At 37.9% G+C, this 22,070-nt stretch overlaps 4 protein-coding genes across 9 annotated transcripts; 3 read left to right on the forward strand and 1 right to left on the reverse strand.

The window, feature by feature from the left end:
• The first annotated feature begins 560 nt into the window (after positions 1-560).
• On the forward strand, positions 561-5,840 carry LOC122291650 (histone-lysine N-methyltransferase, H3 lysine-9 specific SUVH1-like). Of its 4 annotated transcripts, XR_006236722.1 has the most exons (4): positions 561-798; positions 1,047-3,365; positions 3,499-3,539; positions 5,530-5,840. XR_006236722.1 is itself a non-coding variant. In XM_043099481.1 (2 exons), exon 2 carries the CDS (start codon positions 1,200-1,202, stop codon positions 3,300-3,302), a length of 2,103 nt encoding a protein of 700 aa, XP_042955415.1. In that variant the 5' UTR covers positions 561-798; positions 1,047-1,199; the 3' UTR covers positions 3,303-3,366. The 4 variants fall into 4 exon arrangements, 1 of the variants encoding a protein (XP_042955415.1); XR_006236723.1 differs by lacking the exon at positions 3,499-3,539 and having other exon boundaries at positions 1,111-3,365; XR_006236721.1 differs by lacking the exon at positions 3,499-3,539 and having other exon boundaries at positions 562-798.
• Positions 5,841-6,442: 602 nt separating this feature from the next.
• On the forward strand, positions 6,443-10,451 carry LOC122292814. Its single transcript, XM_043101336.1, has 2 exons — positions 6,443-7,081; positions 7,503-10,451. The coding sequence occupies exons 1-2, from the start codon at positions 6,592-6,594 to the stop codon at positions 10,271-10,273; spliced, it is 3,261 nt and encodes a 1,086-aa protein (XP_042957270.1). The 5' UTR covers positions 6,443-6,591; the 3' UTR covers positions 10,274-10,451.
• A 397-nt stretch (positions 10,452-10,848) lies between these two features.
• LOC122292448 (DAR GTPase 2, mitochondrial) lies at positions 10,849-14,736 on the forward strand. 2 transcript variants are annotated; one of them, XM_043100808.1, is made up of 8 exons: positions 10,849-11,328; positions 11,841-11,945; positions 12,219-12,296; positions 12,415-12,511; positions 12,714-12,784; positions 13,360-13,456; positions 13,661-13,866; positions 14,230-14,736. In XM_043100808.1, the coding sequence occupies exons 1-8, from the start codon at positions 11,161-11,163 to the stop codon at positions 14,488-14,490; spliced, it is 1,083 nt and encodes a 360-aa protein (XP_042956742.1). In that variant the 5' UTR covers positions 10,849-11,160; the 3' UTR covers positions 14,491-14,736. The 2 variants fall into 2 exon arrangements, with proteins under 2 accessions (XP_042956742.1, XP_042956741.1); XM_043100807.1 differs by having other exon boundaries at positions 10,851-11,328; positions 12,415-12,565.
• A 467-nt stretch (positions 14,737-15,203) lies between these two features.
• On the reverse strand, positions 15,204-20,193 carry LOC122292446 (MND1-interacting protein 1-like). Of its 2 annotated transcripts, XM_043100806.1 has the most exons (5): positions 19,917-20,193; positions 17,703-19,335; positions 16,593-16,877; positions 16,332-16,468; positions 15,204-15,414 (listed from the first exon to the last, which is right to left on the reverse strand). In XM_043100806.1, the coding sequence occupies exons 2-5, from the start codon at positions 19,323-19,325 to the stop codon at positions 15,360-15,362; spliced, it is 2,100 nt and encodes a 699-aa protein (XP_042956740.1). In that variant the 5' UTR covers positions 19,326-19,335; positions 19,917-20,193; the 3' UTR covers positions 15,204-15,359. The 2 variants fall into 2 exon arrangements, with proteins under 2 accessions (XP_042956740.1, XP_042956739.1); XM_043100805.1 differs by having other exon boundaries at positions 16,332-16,877; positions 19,917-20,191.
• Positions 20,194-22,070: the final 1,877 nt, after the last annotated feature.

Raw genomic sequence — 22,070 nt, forward strand, 5'->3', positions numbered from 1 at the left:
ATTAAAAATTAGTTACTGTTTAATAACTATGTGTTTAAAATATTTTTAAATATATTATATTTGTTTGAAAATAAATTTAAAAAGTGATTTTTGATGTAGAATAGATGATCATTTGGATTTTTTTAAAAGATTATAATCATATTTTTAAAAATTTTAAAATTATAATTATCTTAAAATTATATGAATATTTTAATGACAATTTTTTTAAAATTTAAATTATATTTTATATTATCAAAAAATATGTTTGAAAAAAATATAAAAATAATAATTTTTTTAAATATATTTTTTAATTTATTTGAGATTAAAAATTATTTAGCATATAAATAATTTAATTTTTATATTAAGTAATTTTTAAAACTATTTAAATAGTTTTTAAAATTCTTTTCCCAACCCTAATCAGGCCATCGGGTGACACCGTGACAGCATGAATTTGACACGAGGTGTTTCGAGAAGACACCTGGACAAGGAAACGAATAAAGGTTCTGAAACACAACGCCGTCTCTCTTGCAACGTGTCCTTCCATAAACCGAAAGGCAAAATATAAATAACATTAAAAAAAAGAGAAAATAGAAAACCCAGATAGATGTAGAGAGAGAGAGAGAGAGAGAGAGTCTGAACTCTGAAGAGCCGGAGCAACGGAAGAAAATTAGAGCAGACAGAAAAATTCCCGTACGGGACGGGAAGGCAAAGCATAGAGCTACTTCACACACAAAGCAGCCTTTTTTCTCTGTTGAACTTTCATCCTTTGTCTCTCTCTTTTATCTCGACAAAACCCAGTCAGTGCCAGATTTCCGTCAGGTAACGATCTGATAATATCGACTTTGACTGGTCTTTTGAAACAGTTTTGCTTAATAAGCTTCCGATTCGCTAATTATGTTTGATTTATTACCCAATAAACCTTGCATATCTTTGCTTTATTTCCCTTCCAAAATCATGCTTCATCTACTTGAAAAATTCCCTTTTTGAGTTTTTTTATGCTTAATTGATGCTCAAAGTGCGATTCTTTTTCAACAATGTGTAACCCTCTTGGCACTTTCTTGGCACAGAATTTACAAATTCCAGGAACAAATCTCTATACTTAGATGAGATTGAAATGGGTCTATTTTTTAGGTTTTGGAGAAGTGAGTACTTCTAGGTTTGGAGGTTAAGGTTGCGAGACTTTGAAATTTTGGTTCTTTTGGTTCAGAGGACTTGTTGTAATGGAATCAGGGTCAGGTTTCAACTATGTTTCTCCTTCAACCTCTTTTGATAAGTCCAGAGTTTTGGACGTGAAGCCTCTGCGTAGTTTAAAGCCAGTTTTCCCAAGCGGATCTGAAGCTCCCCCGTTCGTGTGCGCCCCACCCAATGGCCCTTTCCCTCATGGATTTATGCCGTTTTACCCCTTTAGTGTGCCACAAGGATCTCAAACCTCACCTAATCTTAACCACCAGAACCCACCATCAATGCAGGCGCCAATGGGTCCTGTACCGGCTCCCCTCCGTGCATTTCGAAGTCCGCAATCACAAGAATATCCCAGAGCATTTAATGGAGATGCTGATTCATCAATGGGGACATTTAGGGAAGTGGATGGGAGTGAAGATGGTTATTTTGTTGGTAAAAAACGAGCAGCTTCTCGCATGCAAAAGAAGACAAGGAAAAATCAGGACGCTAAACCTTCCTTTTCCTTTGCTGCCAGAAAAGGGTCTGGTACAGCTTTTGTTGTAGATATTAGTCAAGCTGAAAGGGATGATGGTAACAGGGAAGTGGTTAATCTGGTGCTTATGAGATTTGATGCACTTCGGAGAAGGCTCAGCCAACTTGAAGATGCCAAGGAACTGGGCAATGGGGTTATCAGACGTGCGGATTTAAAAGCTGCAAATATCTTGATGAGCAAAGGGATCCGGACGAACATGAGGAGGAGGATTGGATCTCCACCTGGAGTTGAGATTGGGGATATCTTCTTTTTCCGTATGGAAATGTGTATGGTGGGATTACATTCTCAGTCTATGGGTGGTATTGACTATCTTATTTTCAAGGACACATTCGACCAAGATCCAGTGGTTGTGTGCATTGTTTCATCTGCAGGATATGATGATGATGTGGAGGATACGGATGTTCTGATTTATAGTGGTCAGGGTGGCAATTTTGGTAAGAGGGACAAACAGGCAACTGATCAGAAGCTTCAGAGGGGAAATCTTGCTTTGGAGAGAAGCTTTCAGCGGGGCAATGATATCAGAGTCGTCCGGGGTATCAAAGATGCTTTTAGTCCAACATCAAAGATTTATGTCTATGATGGGCTTTATAAAATTCAAGAGTCCTGGACTGAGAATAAAACTGGCTGCAATATATTCAAGTACAAATTTGTGAGGATGCCAGGGCAGCCTGATGCTTTTGCTATTTGGAAGTCAATTCAGAAGTGGAAGGATGGCGTGTCTTCAAGGGTTGGACTTATCCTTCCAGACCTCACCTCAGGGGCTGAAAGTATACCTGTTTCACTTGTAAACGATGTTGATGAAGAAAAGGGCCCTGCTCATTTCACTTATTTTCCCACTGTCAAGTACTCGAAATCATTCAATTTAACACAGCCTTCTTTTGGCTGCAACTGCCATAACACTTGCCAACCAGGCGATCCCAACTGCTCTTGCATTAGGAAAAATGAAGGCGATTTTCCTTATACTAACAACGGGGTTCTTGTGGGCCGAAAACCTTTGATACATGAATGTGGTCCCACATGTCCTTGCTTTCCTAACTGCAAAAACCGAGTTTCCCAGAATGGTTTGAAAGTTCACTTGGAAGTATTCAAAACAACAGCTAGGGGCTGGGGTCTGCGGTCATGGGACCCTATTCGTGCAGGTACTTTTATATGCGAGTATGCAGGTGAAGTTATTGACAAAGTTAAGGTAAAGCAGGGTGGGGAGGAAGGTGAAAATGATGAGTATGTTTTTGATACAACTCGTTTTTATAATTCATTCAAGTGGAATTATGAACCTGGCTTATTGCAGGAGGAATGTTCTAATGACTCTATTGAGGAATACAAAATTCCATCTCCCCTAATCATAAGTGCCAAGAATATGGGAAATGTAGCACGATTTATGAATCATAGTTGCTCACCAAATGTTTTCTGGCAACCAGTTTTATATGAACACAATAATCAATCCTTTCTTCATATTGCCTTTTTTGCAATCAAACATATCCCGCCTATGACAGAGTTGACTTATGATTATGGGATTGCCCGCTCTGATGAGGTTGAGGGAAACAACGAACTCACTGGGAAAAAGAAATGCTTATGTGGATCATCAAGCTGCCGTGGTTTTTTTGGTTAATGTTTTAAGTTTTGCATACCAGAAGAAGTGCATGGTGCTGGCAAACACGGCCCTGGCTAAAAGGTTTGAGATCTCCCTCCTGTGTACCTGTTATCAAGACTGCTAGCAAGCTTATAAATTTAAGCTGATCATCTTTTCATTTTGGTAGATGACATGTTATTATATCTTACGAGTCTTCAATATTGTTTTTATGCAGCTTGTATTTGTTCATTAATTTTGAAGTATTGGGAACTCTGGGTAAGAAGGCATTTAACAATTGCTGAACCTCAATTTGAAGGATTTTAGAATGGCTAGTTTGCTTGATTTTCTTCTTCTTCTCTTTTTTTTTTGATAAGTTTGCTTTATTTTTTTCTTACTTGCTTGGGTTATACACTTATAATAGTGTTATATAAGGTTTTTTTTCCATGAATAAGAAATTTTCTTGAGACAAGTAGAAAGGCAAAGCCAAGTACACAGTATTATATCAGTGAATATCCTCGAGGTGATCATAGAATATATATGTATATGCCCGAGGTGATCGTAAAATAAAACAGTTCCATTCTACAGTTGACAAATTTCTCCTCAATGTTGGTCAAATGATGTCGAGTGATTTTATTATGTAAATGTGCTAGCCATGTATGTGCATCTAGATGTGAGTGGTTGATATTGATATCTACGTATAAAAAAAAGGTCGACATAGGTAAATTGTGCAAGAGATCTCATAGAATGGTACACTTGTGTGTGTAAAAAGTATGTATTTGAGGCTTGGATGTATTAATCCATGAATGCAGTTAGGGTGGCTAGTGGCAGTTCTTCATATAAAGAATCAATACAGTGAACCAGACGTTTTTAGCAATTGCCTTCTGATTTAGTCCACATTGGCTAAGGGCTCTCTTAATAATTCAGTCAAGCGTCTAAGCTTACTCTCATATTAGATGTTCCATTGTGTCATCTTAGTGACAGGACAAGCCTCATCAAACATCCTTTTCCCATGCATCTAGTTCAAAATGCCCATCAGTCTACTTCAGTTTATCCCACGATTTGGCCTTGGTTTTGAAGGAGAAAAAAAGAAAAGATATTTTTTTTGAGTTTTTTTTGGGGGGGGGGGGGGGGGGGGGGGGGACCATCATTTTGTCTCCTTTTAATTTTTCTTGGAAGGAGTCCTTTGACAGCTTTGTCTTAGTAGCAGCGGCAGGTCCATAATTTGAGCATGCCAAGAAGTTACCCCTGTTTGACTATGTGTATGGAGCTCTTTAATGTTGTATTTAGCATTGGAACGCTTTAATTTTTTCATCGGTTGGGTTTCATGGTTAGAGACACAATCATCTTGTACCCAGTCAGTGTGTAAATTAAGGCAGTTAATATGCTATGAGAAATATTATGTGGTCAAGCTGGTAACTACTCTTCCGCAGACCCTCTTCTCCCCTACCAGGCAGGGCTGGAATGAAGCCTCTCTATCCCTAGATATTATGGACGTCCCGATTTTTACTAGTTTCACTGTTTTGGATGGTCTGGCATGAGTTGGGTTCTATCGGTTCATTTTCTTGCTAAAATCTCGACGGCTAGAGGTTCTGGAGGTTAAATTCTATGATTGTGCATATGATATTGATGCTACAAGTGAAACCGACAGATTGATGTTGTCTGGAATGGCAGAAGCCTCTTCTTGCTTGGATGCTTCTTAAGTATGATAGATTCTAGTAACTCTATATTATCAGATGAGGTTCAAGGTTTAACCTGATGCTAGTTTACACAAGCTAAAAGTTAATGCTCTAGGTCTGCAGGTTTAGTGGCATGAACTATCTTGTACTTGCTCTGTAGGCTTGAGTCCTCGTCCCAAGTGTTCAATGGTTTGTGCATAGAAAAAGGAAGAAATGATTATATGGTTGTGGAACTTACAGCTTAATTTCTAAGCTGAAGTATCACTTGTCAGGTTCCGTTCCCCAAATGTTTAATTATTTGATCGGGTAGAACTTTGATTGCATAATCTGCATCTCCAAGTTTTAAGATGCCCCTGTTTATTTGAAACACTCAATTTTTACCCTGTTTCTATGTTGATTGTGGATTGGAAATAAGCAGTTATCGGTGGCTGTTTCTTATAATTAAGGCCATTGCATGTTGTATGACTGGTTTTGTAACTTTTGTCAACCATATTATAGTGCTGTACATCGTTTTTCTATTCTGTATATTGTTAAGTTTTTTCTTCTTTTCTTATGCATGCTAAATGCTTCCACCTTTTACCGTGTAACAGGATAAACACCAGGCCTGTTGGAAGCCAGTTCTGGTCAAAGTTAATATTCCGCGGCCATACATTTTCCACCATCGGGGACAGCCTAGCTTGTTAGATATTTTGCTGTAAAGATTTTACCCTGCCCCTTCACTAGGAGTGGCGGTGCTTTTGTTTCCAAATGTGGTATGACTGGATAGTAAAGTTATATGGTTCTTGTAGTAGAATGGTCATGGTTGTCATCCTGAAAACTTTTGCAGCCGCAGCAGCAGCTTTTGTAATCATGTTTTGGGACTCGTGACTTTAAGAATTTAGAAATAGTTGTTTGTCTATCATTTTGGTTAGAAATATGCCATTTTAACTGCATTATCAATGCTTGCCCATGATACGGTCATAGACTCATAACGGCGTTTGACAGAAGTTTGGGAGTGAATCATTTTCATATGCAAGACTGTGATCTGAACCACAAATATCAAGTTACACAGGACGGAGTTGGATTTAAAAAAGGGCGTTGACGAACGTCATAATTCTTTTTTTTTTTTTTAAATCCTATTAAACTAATTGAGTTTTTTTATTTATCATTCCTATATTATGTATTTGTTAAGGGATAAAAAATAAAAAGATAAAAAATTATGTATGAAAGTTTAATAAAAAAAAATTAAGTATGAATTAAGTATGAAATTTATATAAAAAATTATATTTTTAGTGCCAGTTTGGACGTTAGTTGAGTTAGGTTGAGGAAAAAATTAAAGTTAATAAAATATTATTTTTTAATATTATTATTATTTTAAAATTTAAAAAAATTAGATTGTTTATTATATTTTAAAAAGTTATAATAAATAAATTAAATAATTTGAGAGGAGTTTTTGAAACACAATATTATAATTTTTTCATTTTTAACTTTGGATTCTGAAAAGTAGAACCTTAATAAATAAGAAAAACATTTAAGAACTTTTATAATGATAATAACAGTACAATTATTACGACACCGACGACGAGAAGACGTGAAATGTTCGGATTCCCGCCATTTGAACCCTCGTTGGGTTCTAAAGGTTTTGTGAGAGATGGGACGATGGGTTAACTAGGATGAGAATGCAGGCCGGAGAGATTGTGTGGACAAGAGTTGTGTTTCCTCAGAAATGGTGGCCCGGCCTAGTTCTGCGAGCCGACGCTCTTGGCGTTCTCGTCTCCTTCTTCGACCTCCAACCCCCTCGCTACTTCTTCGATTCCCAGGTCCGTCCATTCGAGGACAACTTCCGGTCGCTGAGTTGCAGCACGTCCGATGCTCTGCTAGAACGGGCCTTGAGGTTGTTCGGTCGAAGGACTCTTTGGAGCCTTACATGTCCTTGCCGGAGGGGAAAAAAAAACTCGAGGGGTTGTTTCCAGGCGGCCGCAGCAGCGGCGACGTCGTTTCAGGCGGTTGGGGTGTTGGGATTTATTCTGAGCAGGGCTGTTTCACCCTGGATTGAGGAGGCAGACTTTGTTGATGCAGTTAGAGTGCTCGCCCAAATTCAGGCCTTTCGTGGGTATAGTTCAGGCAATCAGAGATTAAGGTACAAGCGATACGACCAAAGAGGTAATGAATGATGATTTCAATATATGCTGGAATTATTAGATATGAAACGTGCCTTTCGTTTTCAATATTTCGTTATTGCTAAATCTAGAATTTGAGTTTGGGAAGTTAAAAACATCTGGCACGTAGGAGACACAAGTGTACTCCATCACAATCACAGGCCAGATGGGGTCAACAACCGTGGTTATAAGAGAAGAGAGCAAGAATCCTACTGGTGTGTTTAAGTAATCCGATGCTAGAGGGTACTATAAGTTTTAAGCTCAATATCTTTGTCAAATGTTCTTGGCGTTTTGTCCCGTTCGTTGGAAATTTTTAAGGGGTAACAGTTTATTGCTACCGGCCATCTTGCTGGAATGCTTGTGTTCTACTCATCAGATGTCAGATTTTGTAGTTTGTAATTTTTTTCTGTTTGATATATTTCTAGGTAGTGAGGACGAGAATTCAGTTGCTCATGAAACGGATAATTTAGAAGTGCAAGGTGAATCTCAGCTTTTCTTTATGGAAGTGGAAAATAATCTGGCAGCTGGTGTGACAAAGATAGCAAACTCAGGACTTTCGGTTGTGAAAGGATCTTTTGATGAACGCGATCATGACAGTATGTCACAGGCTCGAATCAAGCAATGGAAGGCAGATGCAGCTAATGAGATGCTGGTAAACTTGCATTGTCTTGCCGTCGATCCATGTTATCTAGTAGGGAAGCACTTGAAAACGTTGGAGCAGAATGTTTTGAGGTCCAGACGCTTGTCATTCCAGAACACCCCTGACTTCTGTTTGAGAAAATTCTTGCAACCTAAAAGCATCGAAGCCCAATCTTCTCATCGACTTGACATTTATTCACCTACTCAAATCAAGCATCCGAAGGTACAATCAGTTGATGAGATGCTGATAAACTTGTGCAGTCTTGCTCTAGATCCATGCTGTCTAGCTGGGAAATGCCTGAAAACGTTGGAGCAGAATATTTTGAAGTTCAGAAGCTTATCATTCCAGAACACTCTTGCAAAATGCTCGCAACCTAAAGGCATTGAAGCCCAGTTTTCTCATCCTGAGTTTACCAAGCCTGAGATGAGAGTGAAAGTTGATAGAAAACAAAGATGTGTAGAAAATGTTTCCTCTTCTGTGTCTTGCACAGACACTTCTGTTAACTGTCTGGGGAGAAAGAGAGAGCTTCAGCAGCCATCTGCTTCTTTTCGTTCTTTTAAAGTACACAAAACTATGCCTTTTTTCTCAGGCACTGGAACTAGTGCTTCTCTGCATATAAATAAAACTGGCGGCAAGGCAAACTCACTTGATGCTTCCATTTCAGCTCCTTTATCTGGTCCTTCTTTCAAGTTGCAGGTGGCTATGTCTGCATTCCAATTAAATGGCAGTGGTGCTTATTTGAAAAGAAAGCATAATGGTTTTGAGATAGATCGGTTTAATGCTCCCTTTCCAATTTCTCCAATAAAGTTAAAAATCAAACACCACTCTGCCTCCGGTCCTCAGAGTTTTACCTATTTATGCAATAGTAGCTTTGTGGAGTTGGTTCTGGACATGTTCAGCATCTCCCCTTCAGAAGAAGCATCTCATCATGGTGATAATGTTGAAATCTGCAAGCTTCAGGAGCCTGCAAAAAATGTTGATATCAATACTAAACCCTGCATATCTTGTGTCGAAAGACAGGAACTTGGGAAATGTGTATGTAATTGGGAAAATAACGGGGTTCAGGATGAGGATGTCGGAGTTGATAGCAATTTGAGATCACTTCAACCGCTTGCAACTCAATCAGTGTCTAACCATGTGATTGGTACTCATGCTAAATCTACTGAGGTCGATTCTGGATTAGCAGCCAAATCTGGTCTTATCGCCGATATAATTAAAAAATTGCCAGGTGATGGTGCCATATTCAATAGATCCAATGAATGTGCCAGCATTAATTTGGCTCTTGGTGATAGCTTCAATGAGCATAAGGAGCTCTATCGACCTGTTATTTCTAATTCATCATTCGGATCACAAAGGGGTCGGCAGTTGGAAGCACTTGCTGCTTCTACATCTTTGCATATGAAGTTTCCTCGGCTTTTTAAGCTGCCATCAAAGGAGGAATTGGTAAAAGTATTTTGTCCATTTGGCCCTGTAGATACCCTGAAGACAAGAATCTCTTCTTGGACAGGTGCTGCCCAGGTTGTTTTCTCACACCCAAATGACGCAGTGGCTGCTTACCAATATGCCAAGGAAAAAATAACGTTATTTGGTAAGGCAAATATCCGGTTCTGGCTTGACCCACTGGAACACAGAAGAAGAGGAACCAAGAATTCAGTTCCTTCTCCATCGATGACAGGGAAATCGGTGAATCAGAAGTCATGTCGATCCGTTAGTTCTACTTCCTCAATCAAGTCTCAAAGAGGTGAGAAATGGGAAGCAACTACCTCCGCTACTGCTTCCACATTGCATATGAAGTTTCCCAAGGACTTCAAGCTCCCATCAAAGGAGGAGCTGTTAAAGAAATTTTGTCCGTTTCACACAGTTGACTCCCAGAGGACAAAAGTATTTTTTAATACAGGTGCTGCCCAGGTGGTTTTCTCAGACCCAACTGATGCGGTAGCTGCTTACCAATATGCCAAGAAAAAGGTTTTATTTGGTGATACAAATATCCGGTTTTGGCTTGACCCGCTGGAACACAAGAGAAGAGGGACCATGTTTTCAGCTCCCTCTCCATCAATCACAGGGAAACCAGTGAATCGGAAGTTATGTCCACCTGTTAGTTCTACTTCCTCATTCAAGTCTCAAGGGGGTGAGCAATTGGAAGAACTTGCCCCTGGTACTGCTTTCACAGCTTTGCATATGAAGTTTTCCAATAATTCCAAGCCGCCATCGAAGCAGGAGCTGATAAAGAAATTTAGTCCATTCGGCACAATAGACTCCACGAAGACCAAAGTCTTTTCTTGCACGGGTGCTGCCCAGGTGGTTTTCCTAAACCCAACAGATGCAGTAGCTGCTTACCAATATGCTAAGAAAAAGAGGGTTTTATCTAGTGAGGCAAATGTCCGGTTTTGGGTTGATGCACTGGAGCACAGGAAAAGAGGAACCAAAGTTCCGGTTTCCCCACGTGAGCTGACTGGGAAACCAGTGAATCTGAAATCATGTCTAAAAAAATCTAGCCCCCCTGAACACAGGGACCAGAAAAAACCTTACAATGTGAGATTTATAATTCAGGCATAGATCACTCCCATTTCTTGATCAACTAAAATATGATGAAGCACTGCTCCTTTTCCCCTCTTCTATTTTTGGCAAGAGATGAATCTACTAATAGTATGTGTCCAAACGAACTGCAATTGGAATTGCTGCTACCGCACTTTTCATTCATAAGCTTTTCTAATGATATAGGTCTTTACAGCTATATGTAATTTTCAATAATATGTGTTATTACGCCGCATCGGCGGTGGTATATCAATTTTATAAACAATAATGCCGAAACCACCGATAAACAGTCACTGATTTTTTTATTTATTTAACTAAAGTGTTTTTAACGATGTTATGATTTTTTTTTTTAATATTTAAGAATATAAAAAAATGAATGAAAAAAAAAAAAAAACCATTTAACCTTGTCGGAGACATCGAGTGTGCAGAACCATTTTTTTTTTAATAAAATTTAAATATCATGATTTTACTTTATGATTGATAAAAAGAAATTTACTAATTATCTCCATACTGTATAAAAATGATGATTATAAAAATTTTTTAAAACATATATATATATATATATATATAGGTTCTTTATTTTACACTTCTCCATGTTATGTGACATTTGATGCAACTCATTATGACAGATTTAGGTCCCATAAACAAGATGGAGTAATGAGATAAAAGAGAGAAGGTTGTAGTAAAATGAGAAGAAACAGATTATCATGCAAAAATGGTTGAACGAAAGCTATTAGCCTAATTATATATAAGAAAGTGAGAGATATATAATATGTTTTAGTATTTATCTTCGTGAATATATAAGTGGCGGGAGATCTCTATAGAGAAAGATAGAATATTACATAGGGCAGGATAATTTAAAGGATAACATATTTTAAAAAAAAAAAAAAAAAAAATTGCCGGCTAAAATGGCAACGGCTACTCTGGTAAGGCGAATGGGCACTGCCGTAAAGCAAGCAGCCAAGAAAGGGTCAAGTGGTGGAGGATGGTACGGCCCTCACATGGCGGCGGCCTCTCGTGCTATCGCCGAACGGATTCCACTTGTTGATCTTGTTCTTGAAGTCAGAGATGCCAGGGTAGGCCCTGTTTCCGTCAACGTTGCTTTCTCTGTGTATTAAAGTCCCCTTTGATTTAGTACCCTAACTGTTCGATGAAATGTCTGGCGTTCCATGCATGTTCCTTTTTCTTTGTGAGGATATTTGTTTGTTGTTATTCATATATGTTTTTGAGTTTCGGATGAATGTTCCAATGTTTAGTGGACGAGGCTTCAAATCTGGATTCGGGCTAGCTTCATTATTGAAAATTTTCATTTCATCTCTATGTTCATGGTGTAGTAATCTTCTATTTTTTTTTTCCCGTTATAGTAAATTTTTATTTATTTTTCACTAGTAGATCAAGTAACTTGCATGCTTTAAAGTGAAAATTGTTTGCTTGGCTTATTCAAAAACGAGTTTTAAAATTGTTTTGGAGAGTACTCTTGTTAATTTGAAATCGAAGTGGCTTGGCTGACGCTATAGAATATTCTATTGCATGATGCTTCTATTTAACATTGGAACATTATTTTGATGTTTACTGTTGTTGCCTCTAGATTCCATTATCATCAGAATATGAGCAATTGAGAGACTACACATCTTCGTCAAGGAAGATCATAGTGATGAACAAGATGGACCTTGCAAATCGGTCTCAAATTAAGGTGGATATTCTGCTTCACTTCTCTGTTTTTTGCTCATGTATTTCTAGGAGAATAATCACCAAGCTTGAAGTAATTGGCCAGTTAAATCAAAAATTAAATATAGAATATCTGAACTTTATTGTCCTTTTGACGAAACAAAAAGTTTTATGAAACTAACTACCCTTTATTATATTTATATACTCCGAGTGCAATGAAAATACGAACTTGTCTCAGACATGGTACTTGTCAGTTTATCTCGTTCAATAATATTGTATTATTTTTCATGGTTTATAGGAGTGGATAAGCTACTTCGGGCAACAAAACTGCATTTGTTATGCAGTCAATTCACATAATAAACAGAATATAAAGGAGGTAAATGTGATTTATCTACCACTTTGTAATTCTTTTGATCTGTTTTTATTTTATTTTATTTTATATTATTTTTTTAATGTCAGTTTAAGTAGCGATCAAGGATTTTCACTTCTTACAGTTCTTGAATTTTTTACAAGCCCGGGTCAGAGAATTGAAGAAGACAAATCCTTATAGTTATACCACAACAATAATGCTTGTTGGGATTCCAAATGTTGGTAAGTCAGCCCTTGCCAACGCTTTACATCAAATTGGGAGGATTAGTGCCACAGGTACTTCAACCATCTTAAAACCTTTTTGGGTCAAGATTATTTTTGTTTTGCAGGAATTGCCATCAATATGTTCTATTTGTTGTGTCTCTTCTATTCTTTTAATTTTAAATGTCTATTATATTCATAAATATTCATCTTTGGACATTAGAGAAAGGAAAGTTGAAGCATGCAACAGTGAGTCCACATCCAGGCGAGACGAAAGATATCAGCAGCTTGAAGGTTTGTTTTGTTCATTTCATAAGACATTGTATTTCTGGAAGTTATGTTGGAGCCATGTACATATTAGTAGGGGCATATAAGGGATGGCTGTAGCAGGTCCTTATTTCCCATTGGAAATTTTCTGGCATCTTTTAATACCTTAGAACGTGGTATTAGTTGTATAGTTGTATTGTTATTTTTTAGTGTACTTGGTTATCATTAATTTGAACAGTTAATTCACCATTTGGTTGAACTTTTCAGCAGAATCCCTGCTTGGATGACCATAATCTGGAGCCACTGGTTCTGGTTATATCTGCAACCATAAGGATGCAATGGGTTTAAATCTTATTATTGACCTTACAGAGACAAAAAGTAAAAAGAAATTATCCCTTGTCATCACTCCCTTTGATGCTGCATTTGGATACCATGAGAGAAAAGATTTTTAGCTACTTAATTTTGAATATTTCCTAGCTTCTCTGCAATGAATGGGCATAATAGAATCAAGTAGCTACTGGGTTTCTGTATACTCATTTTTAATTATTATCATCCTCTAATCATTTCTTTCCTTTTTTTTTTTTGTTGCTTTTGTTTTTCAGATTGGTAGCCATCCCAATGTTTATGTGTTGGACACCCCAAGTGTTTTGCCACCTGAAATTCTGGACGATGAGGTTTGCTCGAAGTTAGCTTTAACAGGTATGACTATACCTGCTATGTTTTTCTCTTCCACAGATTTGGATGAGTCTTGGAGCTAGTCTAACTCAGTCAGTTACTCTGGTCTGAAACCTGAGTAATTATCACATGCACTGCAGTGCAACTTGTTGGATGCATGAAATGGTTATTGAAAATTCCAAAAGCTTCCAGCAGTCTTGGCTCAGATTTGCTTATTAACAAATGTAGGATCAATCAGAGATTGCTTAGTAGGAGAAAGGGAAATTGCTCAATATTTTCTGGCTATTCTGAACTTAAGTGATGAATATAAGAAATGGGCAAAGTTGACCGTGAATAAGGACGACAGAACATTCTTAGACCACAAAGCAGAGTGTTTAAGCAGCCCTCAGTTGGGCAAGAAACAGAAAAGGCAATACCCCACAGATCACACGCAGGTATCAGCAATTCATTTATCGCATATCTCAAAATATTATCTTTGAAAATTATCATTGTTTTGGATTATTTAATTGTGTTTATACTTCCTTTTATTAGTAATATTCCATGGTAATAAAAAAAATTGTTAGATCCCTCCGCAAACCAAATTTTATGGCCTCACAATGAGTGGGAGGAGCGCTTTGATTTGTTACTTTTGGAAGACCTTTCTACCCCATTTGTCTGGCAATATTTGAAGTAAAATTTGATTCTCTCGTTGAGGGCAGATATTAAAGTGATTCAGCATGAATGTCTTTGATTATAGGTTTATGGCTTCTTCGCTTCTTTTCGTTAGTTGAAAATAACATTCATGATTGTTGATGTAGGATTTCATCGTGCATGATGTTCGTCGAACTCTCTTTGAGTCAATTTCATCTTTCCATGGTAATATGGAAGATGAAAAGGATCTTTCAAGGCTTATTGAGACCCAGTTCACTTCATTGCTTGAAGCTTTTCGGATTCCCATGGAAGTTGGTGAAGAAGCTCAAAACAAAGTTGCAGCCAAGTTACTGGATCTATATCGTACTGGGCGCCTAGGACATTATACTTTAGATCCCATTCCCCGGGACACCCAGTGGCCCTTTTAGCCTTTTAGGTGTCATCCATTCATTGCCTTGAATGTTTATATTATTGGACTTCTCTTTCAAAAATATATATATATATATATATATATATATATTATTGGGCTTTTGGTTTTTGATTTGAAACAATCTCAAGCTGTATGTCATATTATATCTTCTCATAGAAGTACTGTCCACAATAAACAAAGCCAGAGTAGACACCACACGTCTGCCAGTGTGTTGTCATCGGCTGTTTTGCATTACGTGCTACAACAACAGTGCCCCTAGATTCTTAAGATCTTCATTTCGATTATTTTCATTTTTTTTCTTAGTAGTTTTAACTGAAAATGATAGCAATGATATATGATTTTAAACAAGTGGAGGAAGAATGAGACGTATGGATAGAAATTGCAAAGAATGTGATATTCCTAATTCATATGGTTTTGATTTTTTTTAAACATAATATAAAAAAAAGATCATCTGCCTACTTAAAATAATGCGTCTCTAGTAGCCCATTATCTTGGCCAATAAATGTCAGTAAGAGGTGACCTAATCGGGTTTAAAGCTGAGATCTTATTAAGAAAGTTTAAAGAAGATACAATCAACATTGCCAATGTGTTCTAATGACAATGGGATTGTGATACAGTCTTGAAATGCTCCATTATGTTGTACCCAGACCTTTTCCTCTATCGTTATGCATGAAAAACATAACTCAATACTATAAAGGAAAACCAAACAGGTTTAAAAAAGGAAAAAGAAAGATTATTTAGTCTAGCTGATAGTTATTGTCACAGAGCAGGATAACTAGGCTAGAAAGAAGCAAAACGTAGGGACTCCCACATTTTACATTTTTATTGCTTGAATGTTATGCTACTGGAAGATGTACCGTTTGGCGTTTATTTGAGACACCATCCACATATTGTCCTTTGATTATTATTGTATTTTGAGTTCCTGCCCACATTGAAAACAAAAGAATTGAGGTTAGTGAGACTGTATGGCCTAAGTAATAACACCTCATGAAGAGAAGGGATATCGCTAAATAACTTCTTGTTCGATCAGTATCGTTACCAAACCTGCTGCTGGTATAACATGTCTTGCCTATCCATCATAAACCACAATTACCAAAATGTCTGGAAATTAAAAATCGTCTTGTCTATGAAAATTGTTTCAAATCACTAACCTTCTTATACAGGGATCGATGAGACTTCAATAAGTGGCCTTGCATGAATGAAAAGTTAAAGCAGATATACCTTGATAATCTCATGGCCACGGGGCTAGGCTCTTAGTATCTTTTAATACTAAGCTATACTTTGTATACAAAAAGAATACAATATAGGTTATTTGATTTACTCATCTTATGAAGCAGCACATCCCACAAAGCATGATATCCCCCCCCCCAAAAAAAAAAACAAAAAAAAAAAAAACCACTATTAAAATGCAATGGAGGTCACATATGCTTCAATTCCACACCGATCACCATAAAATGTAAGCAACCATAGAAACTCTAACACCACGAATACTTAAGTTACTTTATATATGAGAAATATCACTCATTGGCATTTCACCGGAAAAAAAAAAAAAAAAAAAAAAAAAAAAAAAAAAAAAAAAAAAAAAAAAAATAGAACAGAAAGAAAAGATGAAGATGGGGATGAGTTCACCCCAATGATGAGGAAAATAATGATGATTAACTTTATCAATGAAATGGTTTATGAAAGTATTTCTTACTGGCCTTGTTATAATTTGAGGTTTATGCTATAATAATACATCAAATATCAGATTAATTTCAACTCTTCCATAAAGAAGATGGCAATAATGACAATGATGGGACCTTAACTAAAGACATTGCAACTGCATTGTTAGGATCTTACCAGTCAAGGAAATATGTTGATCTGAATCTAAAAGCTTGTACCATAAACACGGATTGTCTGTGCAATTGGGCCCTGGCAACACGGACACTTAGCTTCTGCATTTTTGCAGTGATTCTTGGTGCAATTGGCACATAGAACTTGATGGGCACATGGCAGGAAAACAACAGAAACTTCATTTTCCATACAGATCAAGCATATTCGATCATGGATGATTTCTTCCTCAGAAAAATTTAGCAGTTCACTTAAATCAGGAAGCATCACCTCAACTGTATCTTCCTCAGGTCTTGCATGCTCTGATTCCTTCATGATGGAAACATCTTGTAGATGATTTGGATTGCTGGAATCTAAAGATAATTGGAGAGAGGATATTTCCTGCTCAAGTTGCTGCTTGTCATCTTTACAACGCTGATAATCTAGGTCCATCTTTTGCCGCAAGGCACCATGCTTTCTTTTTATGTCGACCTCCACTTCTTTCTTTAATCTCTGTTCTTCCTTCACATGGGCTATGGCAAGCTCCTTAGCTTTTACTTCCTGCCGCCACATCACCTGTAATTAAAACCATTTCACAAATTTTATTTCTTGAATTGAATAATACATTTAGGTTCAATGTGTCTGACAGGAAATACGTGAGGTACATGAGGTGCAATTACTGCACAGCTTTTACATAGATGCATGACTGAAAACTTGTTTCCAAGAAGTTTATGAGGTATCTAACTTGCTCTTAGAAAATTCCCATCATAACAAGCATCAATGTTAAGCAGACAGAAGCGGGCATTGCCTTTGCTTCTGAACTTTGGAACCCCTTTCTCTTACCTTGGAAATAATGGGGCCATACAATTAATGGTCAGCAAATGACCTTATTCAAGAAAATGAAAAATGCATGGAGGAGAAAACACGTAAAGAGTCACTGGTGTTTGCCAATTTCATTATATGGTCATAATTAAATTTAGGATTCTTTCAGACTAAGGACTTCTACGAAGTGTTTTTTATTTTTTTATGGATGTCTGGAAGTGATGTACTTTGATTTCTCTCTTCCATGTTCTCAGTATTTTAAAGCCCCCAAGACCCCCTGTTGTCTATAATCAAATCTGTACTTGGCAAATATGCTGGTAAACTACAATGGAAAAGGCAGGGAGGAGGGTGGGGCAAAAAAGACAATAAGATACAAGTTTCAACAAGTTTTAAGAAACCTCTGTCCAGAACTTGAGGTAGGTGTGACTAGTATGATGATATTTGTATCGCAAATAACATAGAGAGCCAGCTTCATGTAAAAAATGGTTAAGAGGAAAGGAGTTGAGATATTGACAACATAGCTCAATAAACAATTGAAAAGTAATAGTTAGGGTCTACTTCCAGAAGAAAGTTATGCACCTCAGTTTCCTCCTGAGCCTTTTTGAGGTCCAACAACTGCTGATGTAAATGCGAGGACTTCTTTTTCTCCCCTTCAATCTCCTCCCGGTATTTGTTGTTCTGTTTCTCCAAGGCCAAGATTTTCTTCAAGCACTTATTTTCCCTACTCCCAACCTCCATGCACATTTTATCTGACTCCGATGCACTCAACTTAAAAGCCTCAACCTCTGCTCTGATTTCTGCATTTTTTGCTGAAATATTTCTGTTAGCTAGTTTTGCAAGGTCTGCTTGACAACCAGCCCTCCTCAGAGCATTTTCCAGTTGCACAAGCTTCTTTAAGGCCTCCTTATTAACTTCCTCTCCGTCATTCTTTGCTTGCCGTTCTCCTCCATTCTCTATTCTCAACATCTTGATCTCTGAAAGATCATGGCTGAGCTTTTTAGCAGCCTGAACCACTTTCTTCTGAGCCCACTCCTTTCGGTCCTTTACCTGTTGCTTGATATCTTTAATATTCTGGACTAAACTTGAGATGATTTCAATCTTAGGATCGAGGGACTCAATCTCTGACTGCTCATTTAGCCTTAAATCACCAAATCCACCCAAGATTAATTTAACCATACAAGAGTCCTCCCATTCAAGTGGTTCAGTTGATTTTTTCCTTGGCAAGGAGGCCTCTGTGGCCTGCATTTTTGGAGACATCTTAACTGTAGCACGGCAAGCAGCTGCAAAAGTTTCAATGTTAATTTTCAACCTAGCTTCCAAGGATGGTGTATGCTTTAAGCTCTTAACAACGTTAAACTTTCTATCTAACCAAAAACCAAGGTTCTCGGACGGACCATTTTTGCCTAAATCATCGGACTGGCCATCACCAGAAAGCTTATTACTTTGAACTTCACAAACCTCGGGAGATGCATTAACTAAACTGTCATCCTCAGCCACCTGACCCTCACACTCATCTGTCGAAAATGGTACTTTCATGGTACTGGATAACCCCAAATGAAAATTGCTCATGAGGAGACACCGCATGGCATCTCTTTTGATCAAGTTGGGCCGAACTTGGCGAAGCAAGTAAATCATGACCGCAAGCGAATTTTTAACCAACATCTTCATATCCCCAAAAACCTGTTGGCCTTGTTTATAAGTTCCATCATCAAGTACAAAACCAGTTTTGATATAATTAAGCGAATTTTGCACAATGTTTGTCACAATATCCATGTCACCAAACCCGTGTCCATTTGTCAAGATCGCCTTCAGCACAACATCATGTGAATAGCCATGACATATTAACCTCACATAAGCTTCGTTATAAATCATTTCGAGTTTCTTTCGAAGCAATTCTTCTAACTGTTGCTCAGAGTAATATTTCAAGTTTTTCATGTCAAAATCCGTACTCACAGACGGTTTCAGATTAACATTACTGGTATCGTTATTCTTGCTCGAATCACCATTTGATGAAGTTTGGCCCAGTCCAAGGTTTTGGTCACATTTTCTTGGAGTAGGATAATATTCTGCTTGAACCAATTCAGAATCAGGTTCTGTTGTCTCTGTCTCTGGTGGGTGGTGGTTCTCTTCATCATTGTCGTCACTGAGTTTCTTGGACTGGGGATTTTGCTTGCTCTTGGCATGTTTTTCTGAGCCACCCATTTTGTGGACACTGAAAATGGATGTAAAATAGAATATATATCAAAACAAAAATCCTAAAACCCTGTCACCTTAAGCAAACAAAACCTCTGAGCTCCTCAGATTTATGTCTCCCCCCGCAGTGCAGCGCGACCCCACCCCCCACCCCCCCCCCCCCCCCCCCCCCCCAAAACATCCCCAACACCACCTTCTTACGTAACTCGCAAGAGCAATAACAATCTCAACTGAACAGAAAAGCAAACAAGAAACAATTAAGAAGAAGATGGGACAAGAAAAAACTAGCCAACATTTTAGCTGAACATCTTCAAGTTTATCTTCGGTTTTCCCGTAACCACATCCATTTGCATATACCTTACTCGATCAAAGACTTTTAAATCTAAAAGTTTTTAACCTTCAATTTGTTTTCTTATGATAATAGAATCACATAAAGACTAAATGGAATTCCTGATAACCCTTTAGTTATTTTTCCTCTTATTGATTCTCCTGCATTTTCCTCTCAGCAACCAAACAGCAAACAGAATAAAATACGAATTTTCGAAAAACAAAGTTCATGCTTCTAAGATAATCATTCAAGCAACGCTTAGAGACACTAACCTGTTACTTGAATTTGGTTCGAACTTTAAGTCCTGAGAGAGAGCGAGAGGTAGAGAGAGCGCTCGCCGCTCAAAGTGCAACTCTGCAAGACTGCAAGTGAGAGAGCCCCCCTGGTACCAAATTACCAATGCATTTCGAATTGGGTGGGATTAACTCCTCTACGGCTTGATTATAACATTCAACTTACAACTGCTAATTTTCTTCCAATATTCTTCTTCCACGTAATCCAAATAGATTTCTCTGTCTCAGCGAAGGTTATATAAGTCTGTAGGAGACTGTAGGAGATCCGGAAGCTCTCTAACTTCCCATTTCAGGCAGTGGGAGGGATGACATTGCTCGTCAACTGGCGTTCCAGAACGACAAACAATATGATGCCAAGTAAGCCCATGTAATCAACCGTTGAACTCGTGGTGTATGGTTGTGGCGAAACTGTGACGAATTTTTTGACCTGGGCTGTCACGTGAGTACTTCTCGGCTTGTGTGCATGGTTTACACCTTGCAACACGAGGCCTTTATTACAAGGCAAAAAAAAAGGCTCTGTGAGATTTCTCCTCTCTCTGAGCAGATATCCATAAGAAGAAAATTTATGGAATGGAGATTTTGTTCCAAACACGACACCCAATAACTATTTATAATGGCTCGTTTATTTATAAATATGGATTTAAAGTTAAAAGCCAATAATTCTTGTAAGAACAATAATAGATATGTTAAATAAGAGGTAATTAATATGAATGCAAAGAATAGAAATTATTTGAGCCCACACTAAAACTATATACAATTAACAAATTCTACATATTTTGAAATTTTGCTATAAATCAATCACTGTTCACCACCTCATACCTGATATGAATTTTATCTATTTTTTTCCTTAATCTTTCACGGTTGTTGTGCTTGCCGGTTTAATGTAACCATAGCCAATCCTGCACATCGTCACAATGTAGAAATACAAAGAATCCACTACCGAGTAGGTCTCATCTGCTGAGAAATCGTCCTTGTTGAACCAATATATAATCACTCCTAAGAACAAATACAACACAAAAAGAATACACGCTTGGCGAACAATCAATTGGGACCTAAATGGCGGTATAGGCACTGAGAGGTGGTTAATTTCGTTGATTACTGCCATGGTTGGCGCGGTCTTAGAGTGGTGAAGATTGATCTTGGTCCGCGGGTTATTGGGGTCGAAGAGCCAACCTTGTGGGGACTGTAACAACGATTGTGATTGAGAGTCCTGTTGGGTAGGGAGGTCTATAAAAGTTGAAGAAGAAAGGGTTTTTGGGAGCCCAGAGAGAGGGTTAAGGCATTGACCAGAGGGTAAGCGTCTTGTGGGGAAGAGGAAGAAGGGCCAAAGATGAGACGGTTTTTTAGCTCAAAAGGGGTTAGAGGGAGAGAGATCTCGTTATGCTCTGGAAGTGGTGCTAGAATTGGCAACGACGGTGTTGGCTTTCTTCTTGGGCCTAGATATAGCAGTAGAGGCTCTTTCTCCATCTGGGCCTGGGGGGTTGCCAAGAATACCACTTCTAGAGCTACGGGCAGACTAGAAATCAAGAGGTATTCAAAATGAGATTAATTATGGGTCTTTAAATTTGTCTTTAGAGAAATAGTCTTTGTGAGAAAGAAATCAGGAATGTTTTTTTGCAAATAAAGTTGGGAAAAATCAAAACATTTACATCTGATTCAACACCCACATTCTTTAACACTCACTTCATAGCCGAAATAGCTATTGATGATTGAACGCAAGGAGAGAGAGAGAGAGAGAGAGAGAGAGAGAGAGAGAGAGAGAGGTTTTATGGGAGTGAGAGAGAAGATAGGGGCAAATGAAGGAGATGTTGATCGGGAAATTTCGAAAGGAGGAGGATGTCGATCAAAGAATGAGGAGGAATTAGAGTTTTATGTCAAAAGAGAGAGGATTTTTTTTTGTCTGATTTATTGATCGTGACGTGGCTTCCCATACCGGTCTAGACTGAGTTTGCCACATAAGGTATGCTATGTAGAATTTCTTTTTCAAAAAAAAAAAAGGGGGGGGTTGTAGAGAAGAATTACTCGTTCTCACTATTATTTAAGAGTAGAAAATCATTAAAAAGGAGTTGGGACCTGATTGGTAGAAAATCATCACCAAAAGAGAGCCATGTCTTGGGCATTATTGATTAATCA

The sequence above is a fragment of the Carya illinoinensis genome, chromosome 13 (genome assembly GCF_018687715.1).
Source record: "Carya illinoinensis cultivar Pawnee chromosome 13, C.illinoinensisPawnee_v1, whole genome shotgun sequence".
In the NCBI taxonomy this organism is placed as follows: domain Eukaryota; kingdom Viridiplantae; phylum Streptophyta; class Magnoliopsida; order Fagales; family Juglandaceae; genus Carya; species Carya illinoinensis.

Coding starts and splice junctions, on each gene's coding strand:
- LOC122292814 (XM_043101336.1), top strand. CDS start 6,592: ATGAGAATGCAGGCCGGAGAGATTGTGTGGACAAGAGTTGTGTTTCCT. Junction 7,082..7,502: donor CAAGCGATACGACCAAAGAG/GTAATGAATGAT, acceptor ATATATTTCTAG/GTAGTGAGGACGAGAATTCA.
- LOC122292446 (XM_043100805.1), bottom strand. CDS start 19,325: ATGGGTGGCTCAGAAAAACATGCCAAGAGCAAGCAAAATCCCCAGTCC. Junction 16,878..17,702: donor AGGCTCAGGAGGAAACTGAG/GTGCATAACTTT, acceptor TTTTAATTACAG/GTGATGTGGCGGCAGGAAGT.
- LOC122291650 (XM_043099481.1), top strand. CDS start 1,200: ATGGAATCAGGGTCAGGTTTCAACTATGTTTCTCCTTCAACCTCTTTT.
- LOC122292448 (XM_043100807.1), top strand. CDS start 11,161: ATGGCAACGGCTACTCTGGTAAGGCGAATGGGCACTGCCGTAAAGCAA. Junction 11,946..12,218: donor CAAATCGGTCTCAAATTAAG/GTGGATATTCTG, acceptor CATGGTTTATAG/GAGTGGATAAGCTACTTCGG. Junction 12,785..13,359: donor AAGATATCAGCAGCTTGAAG/GTTTGTTTTGTT, acceptor TTTGTTTTTCAG/ATTGGTAGCCATCCCAATGT.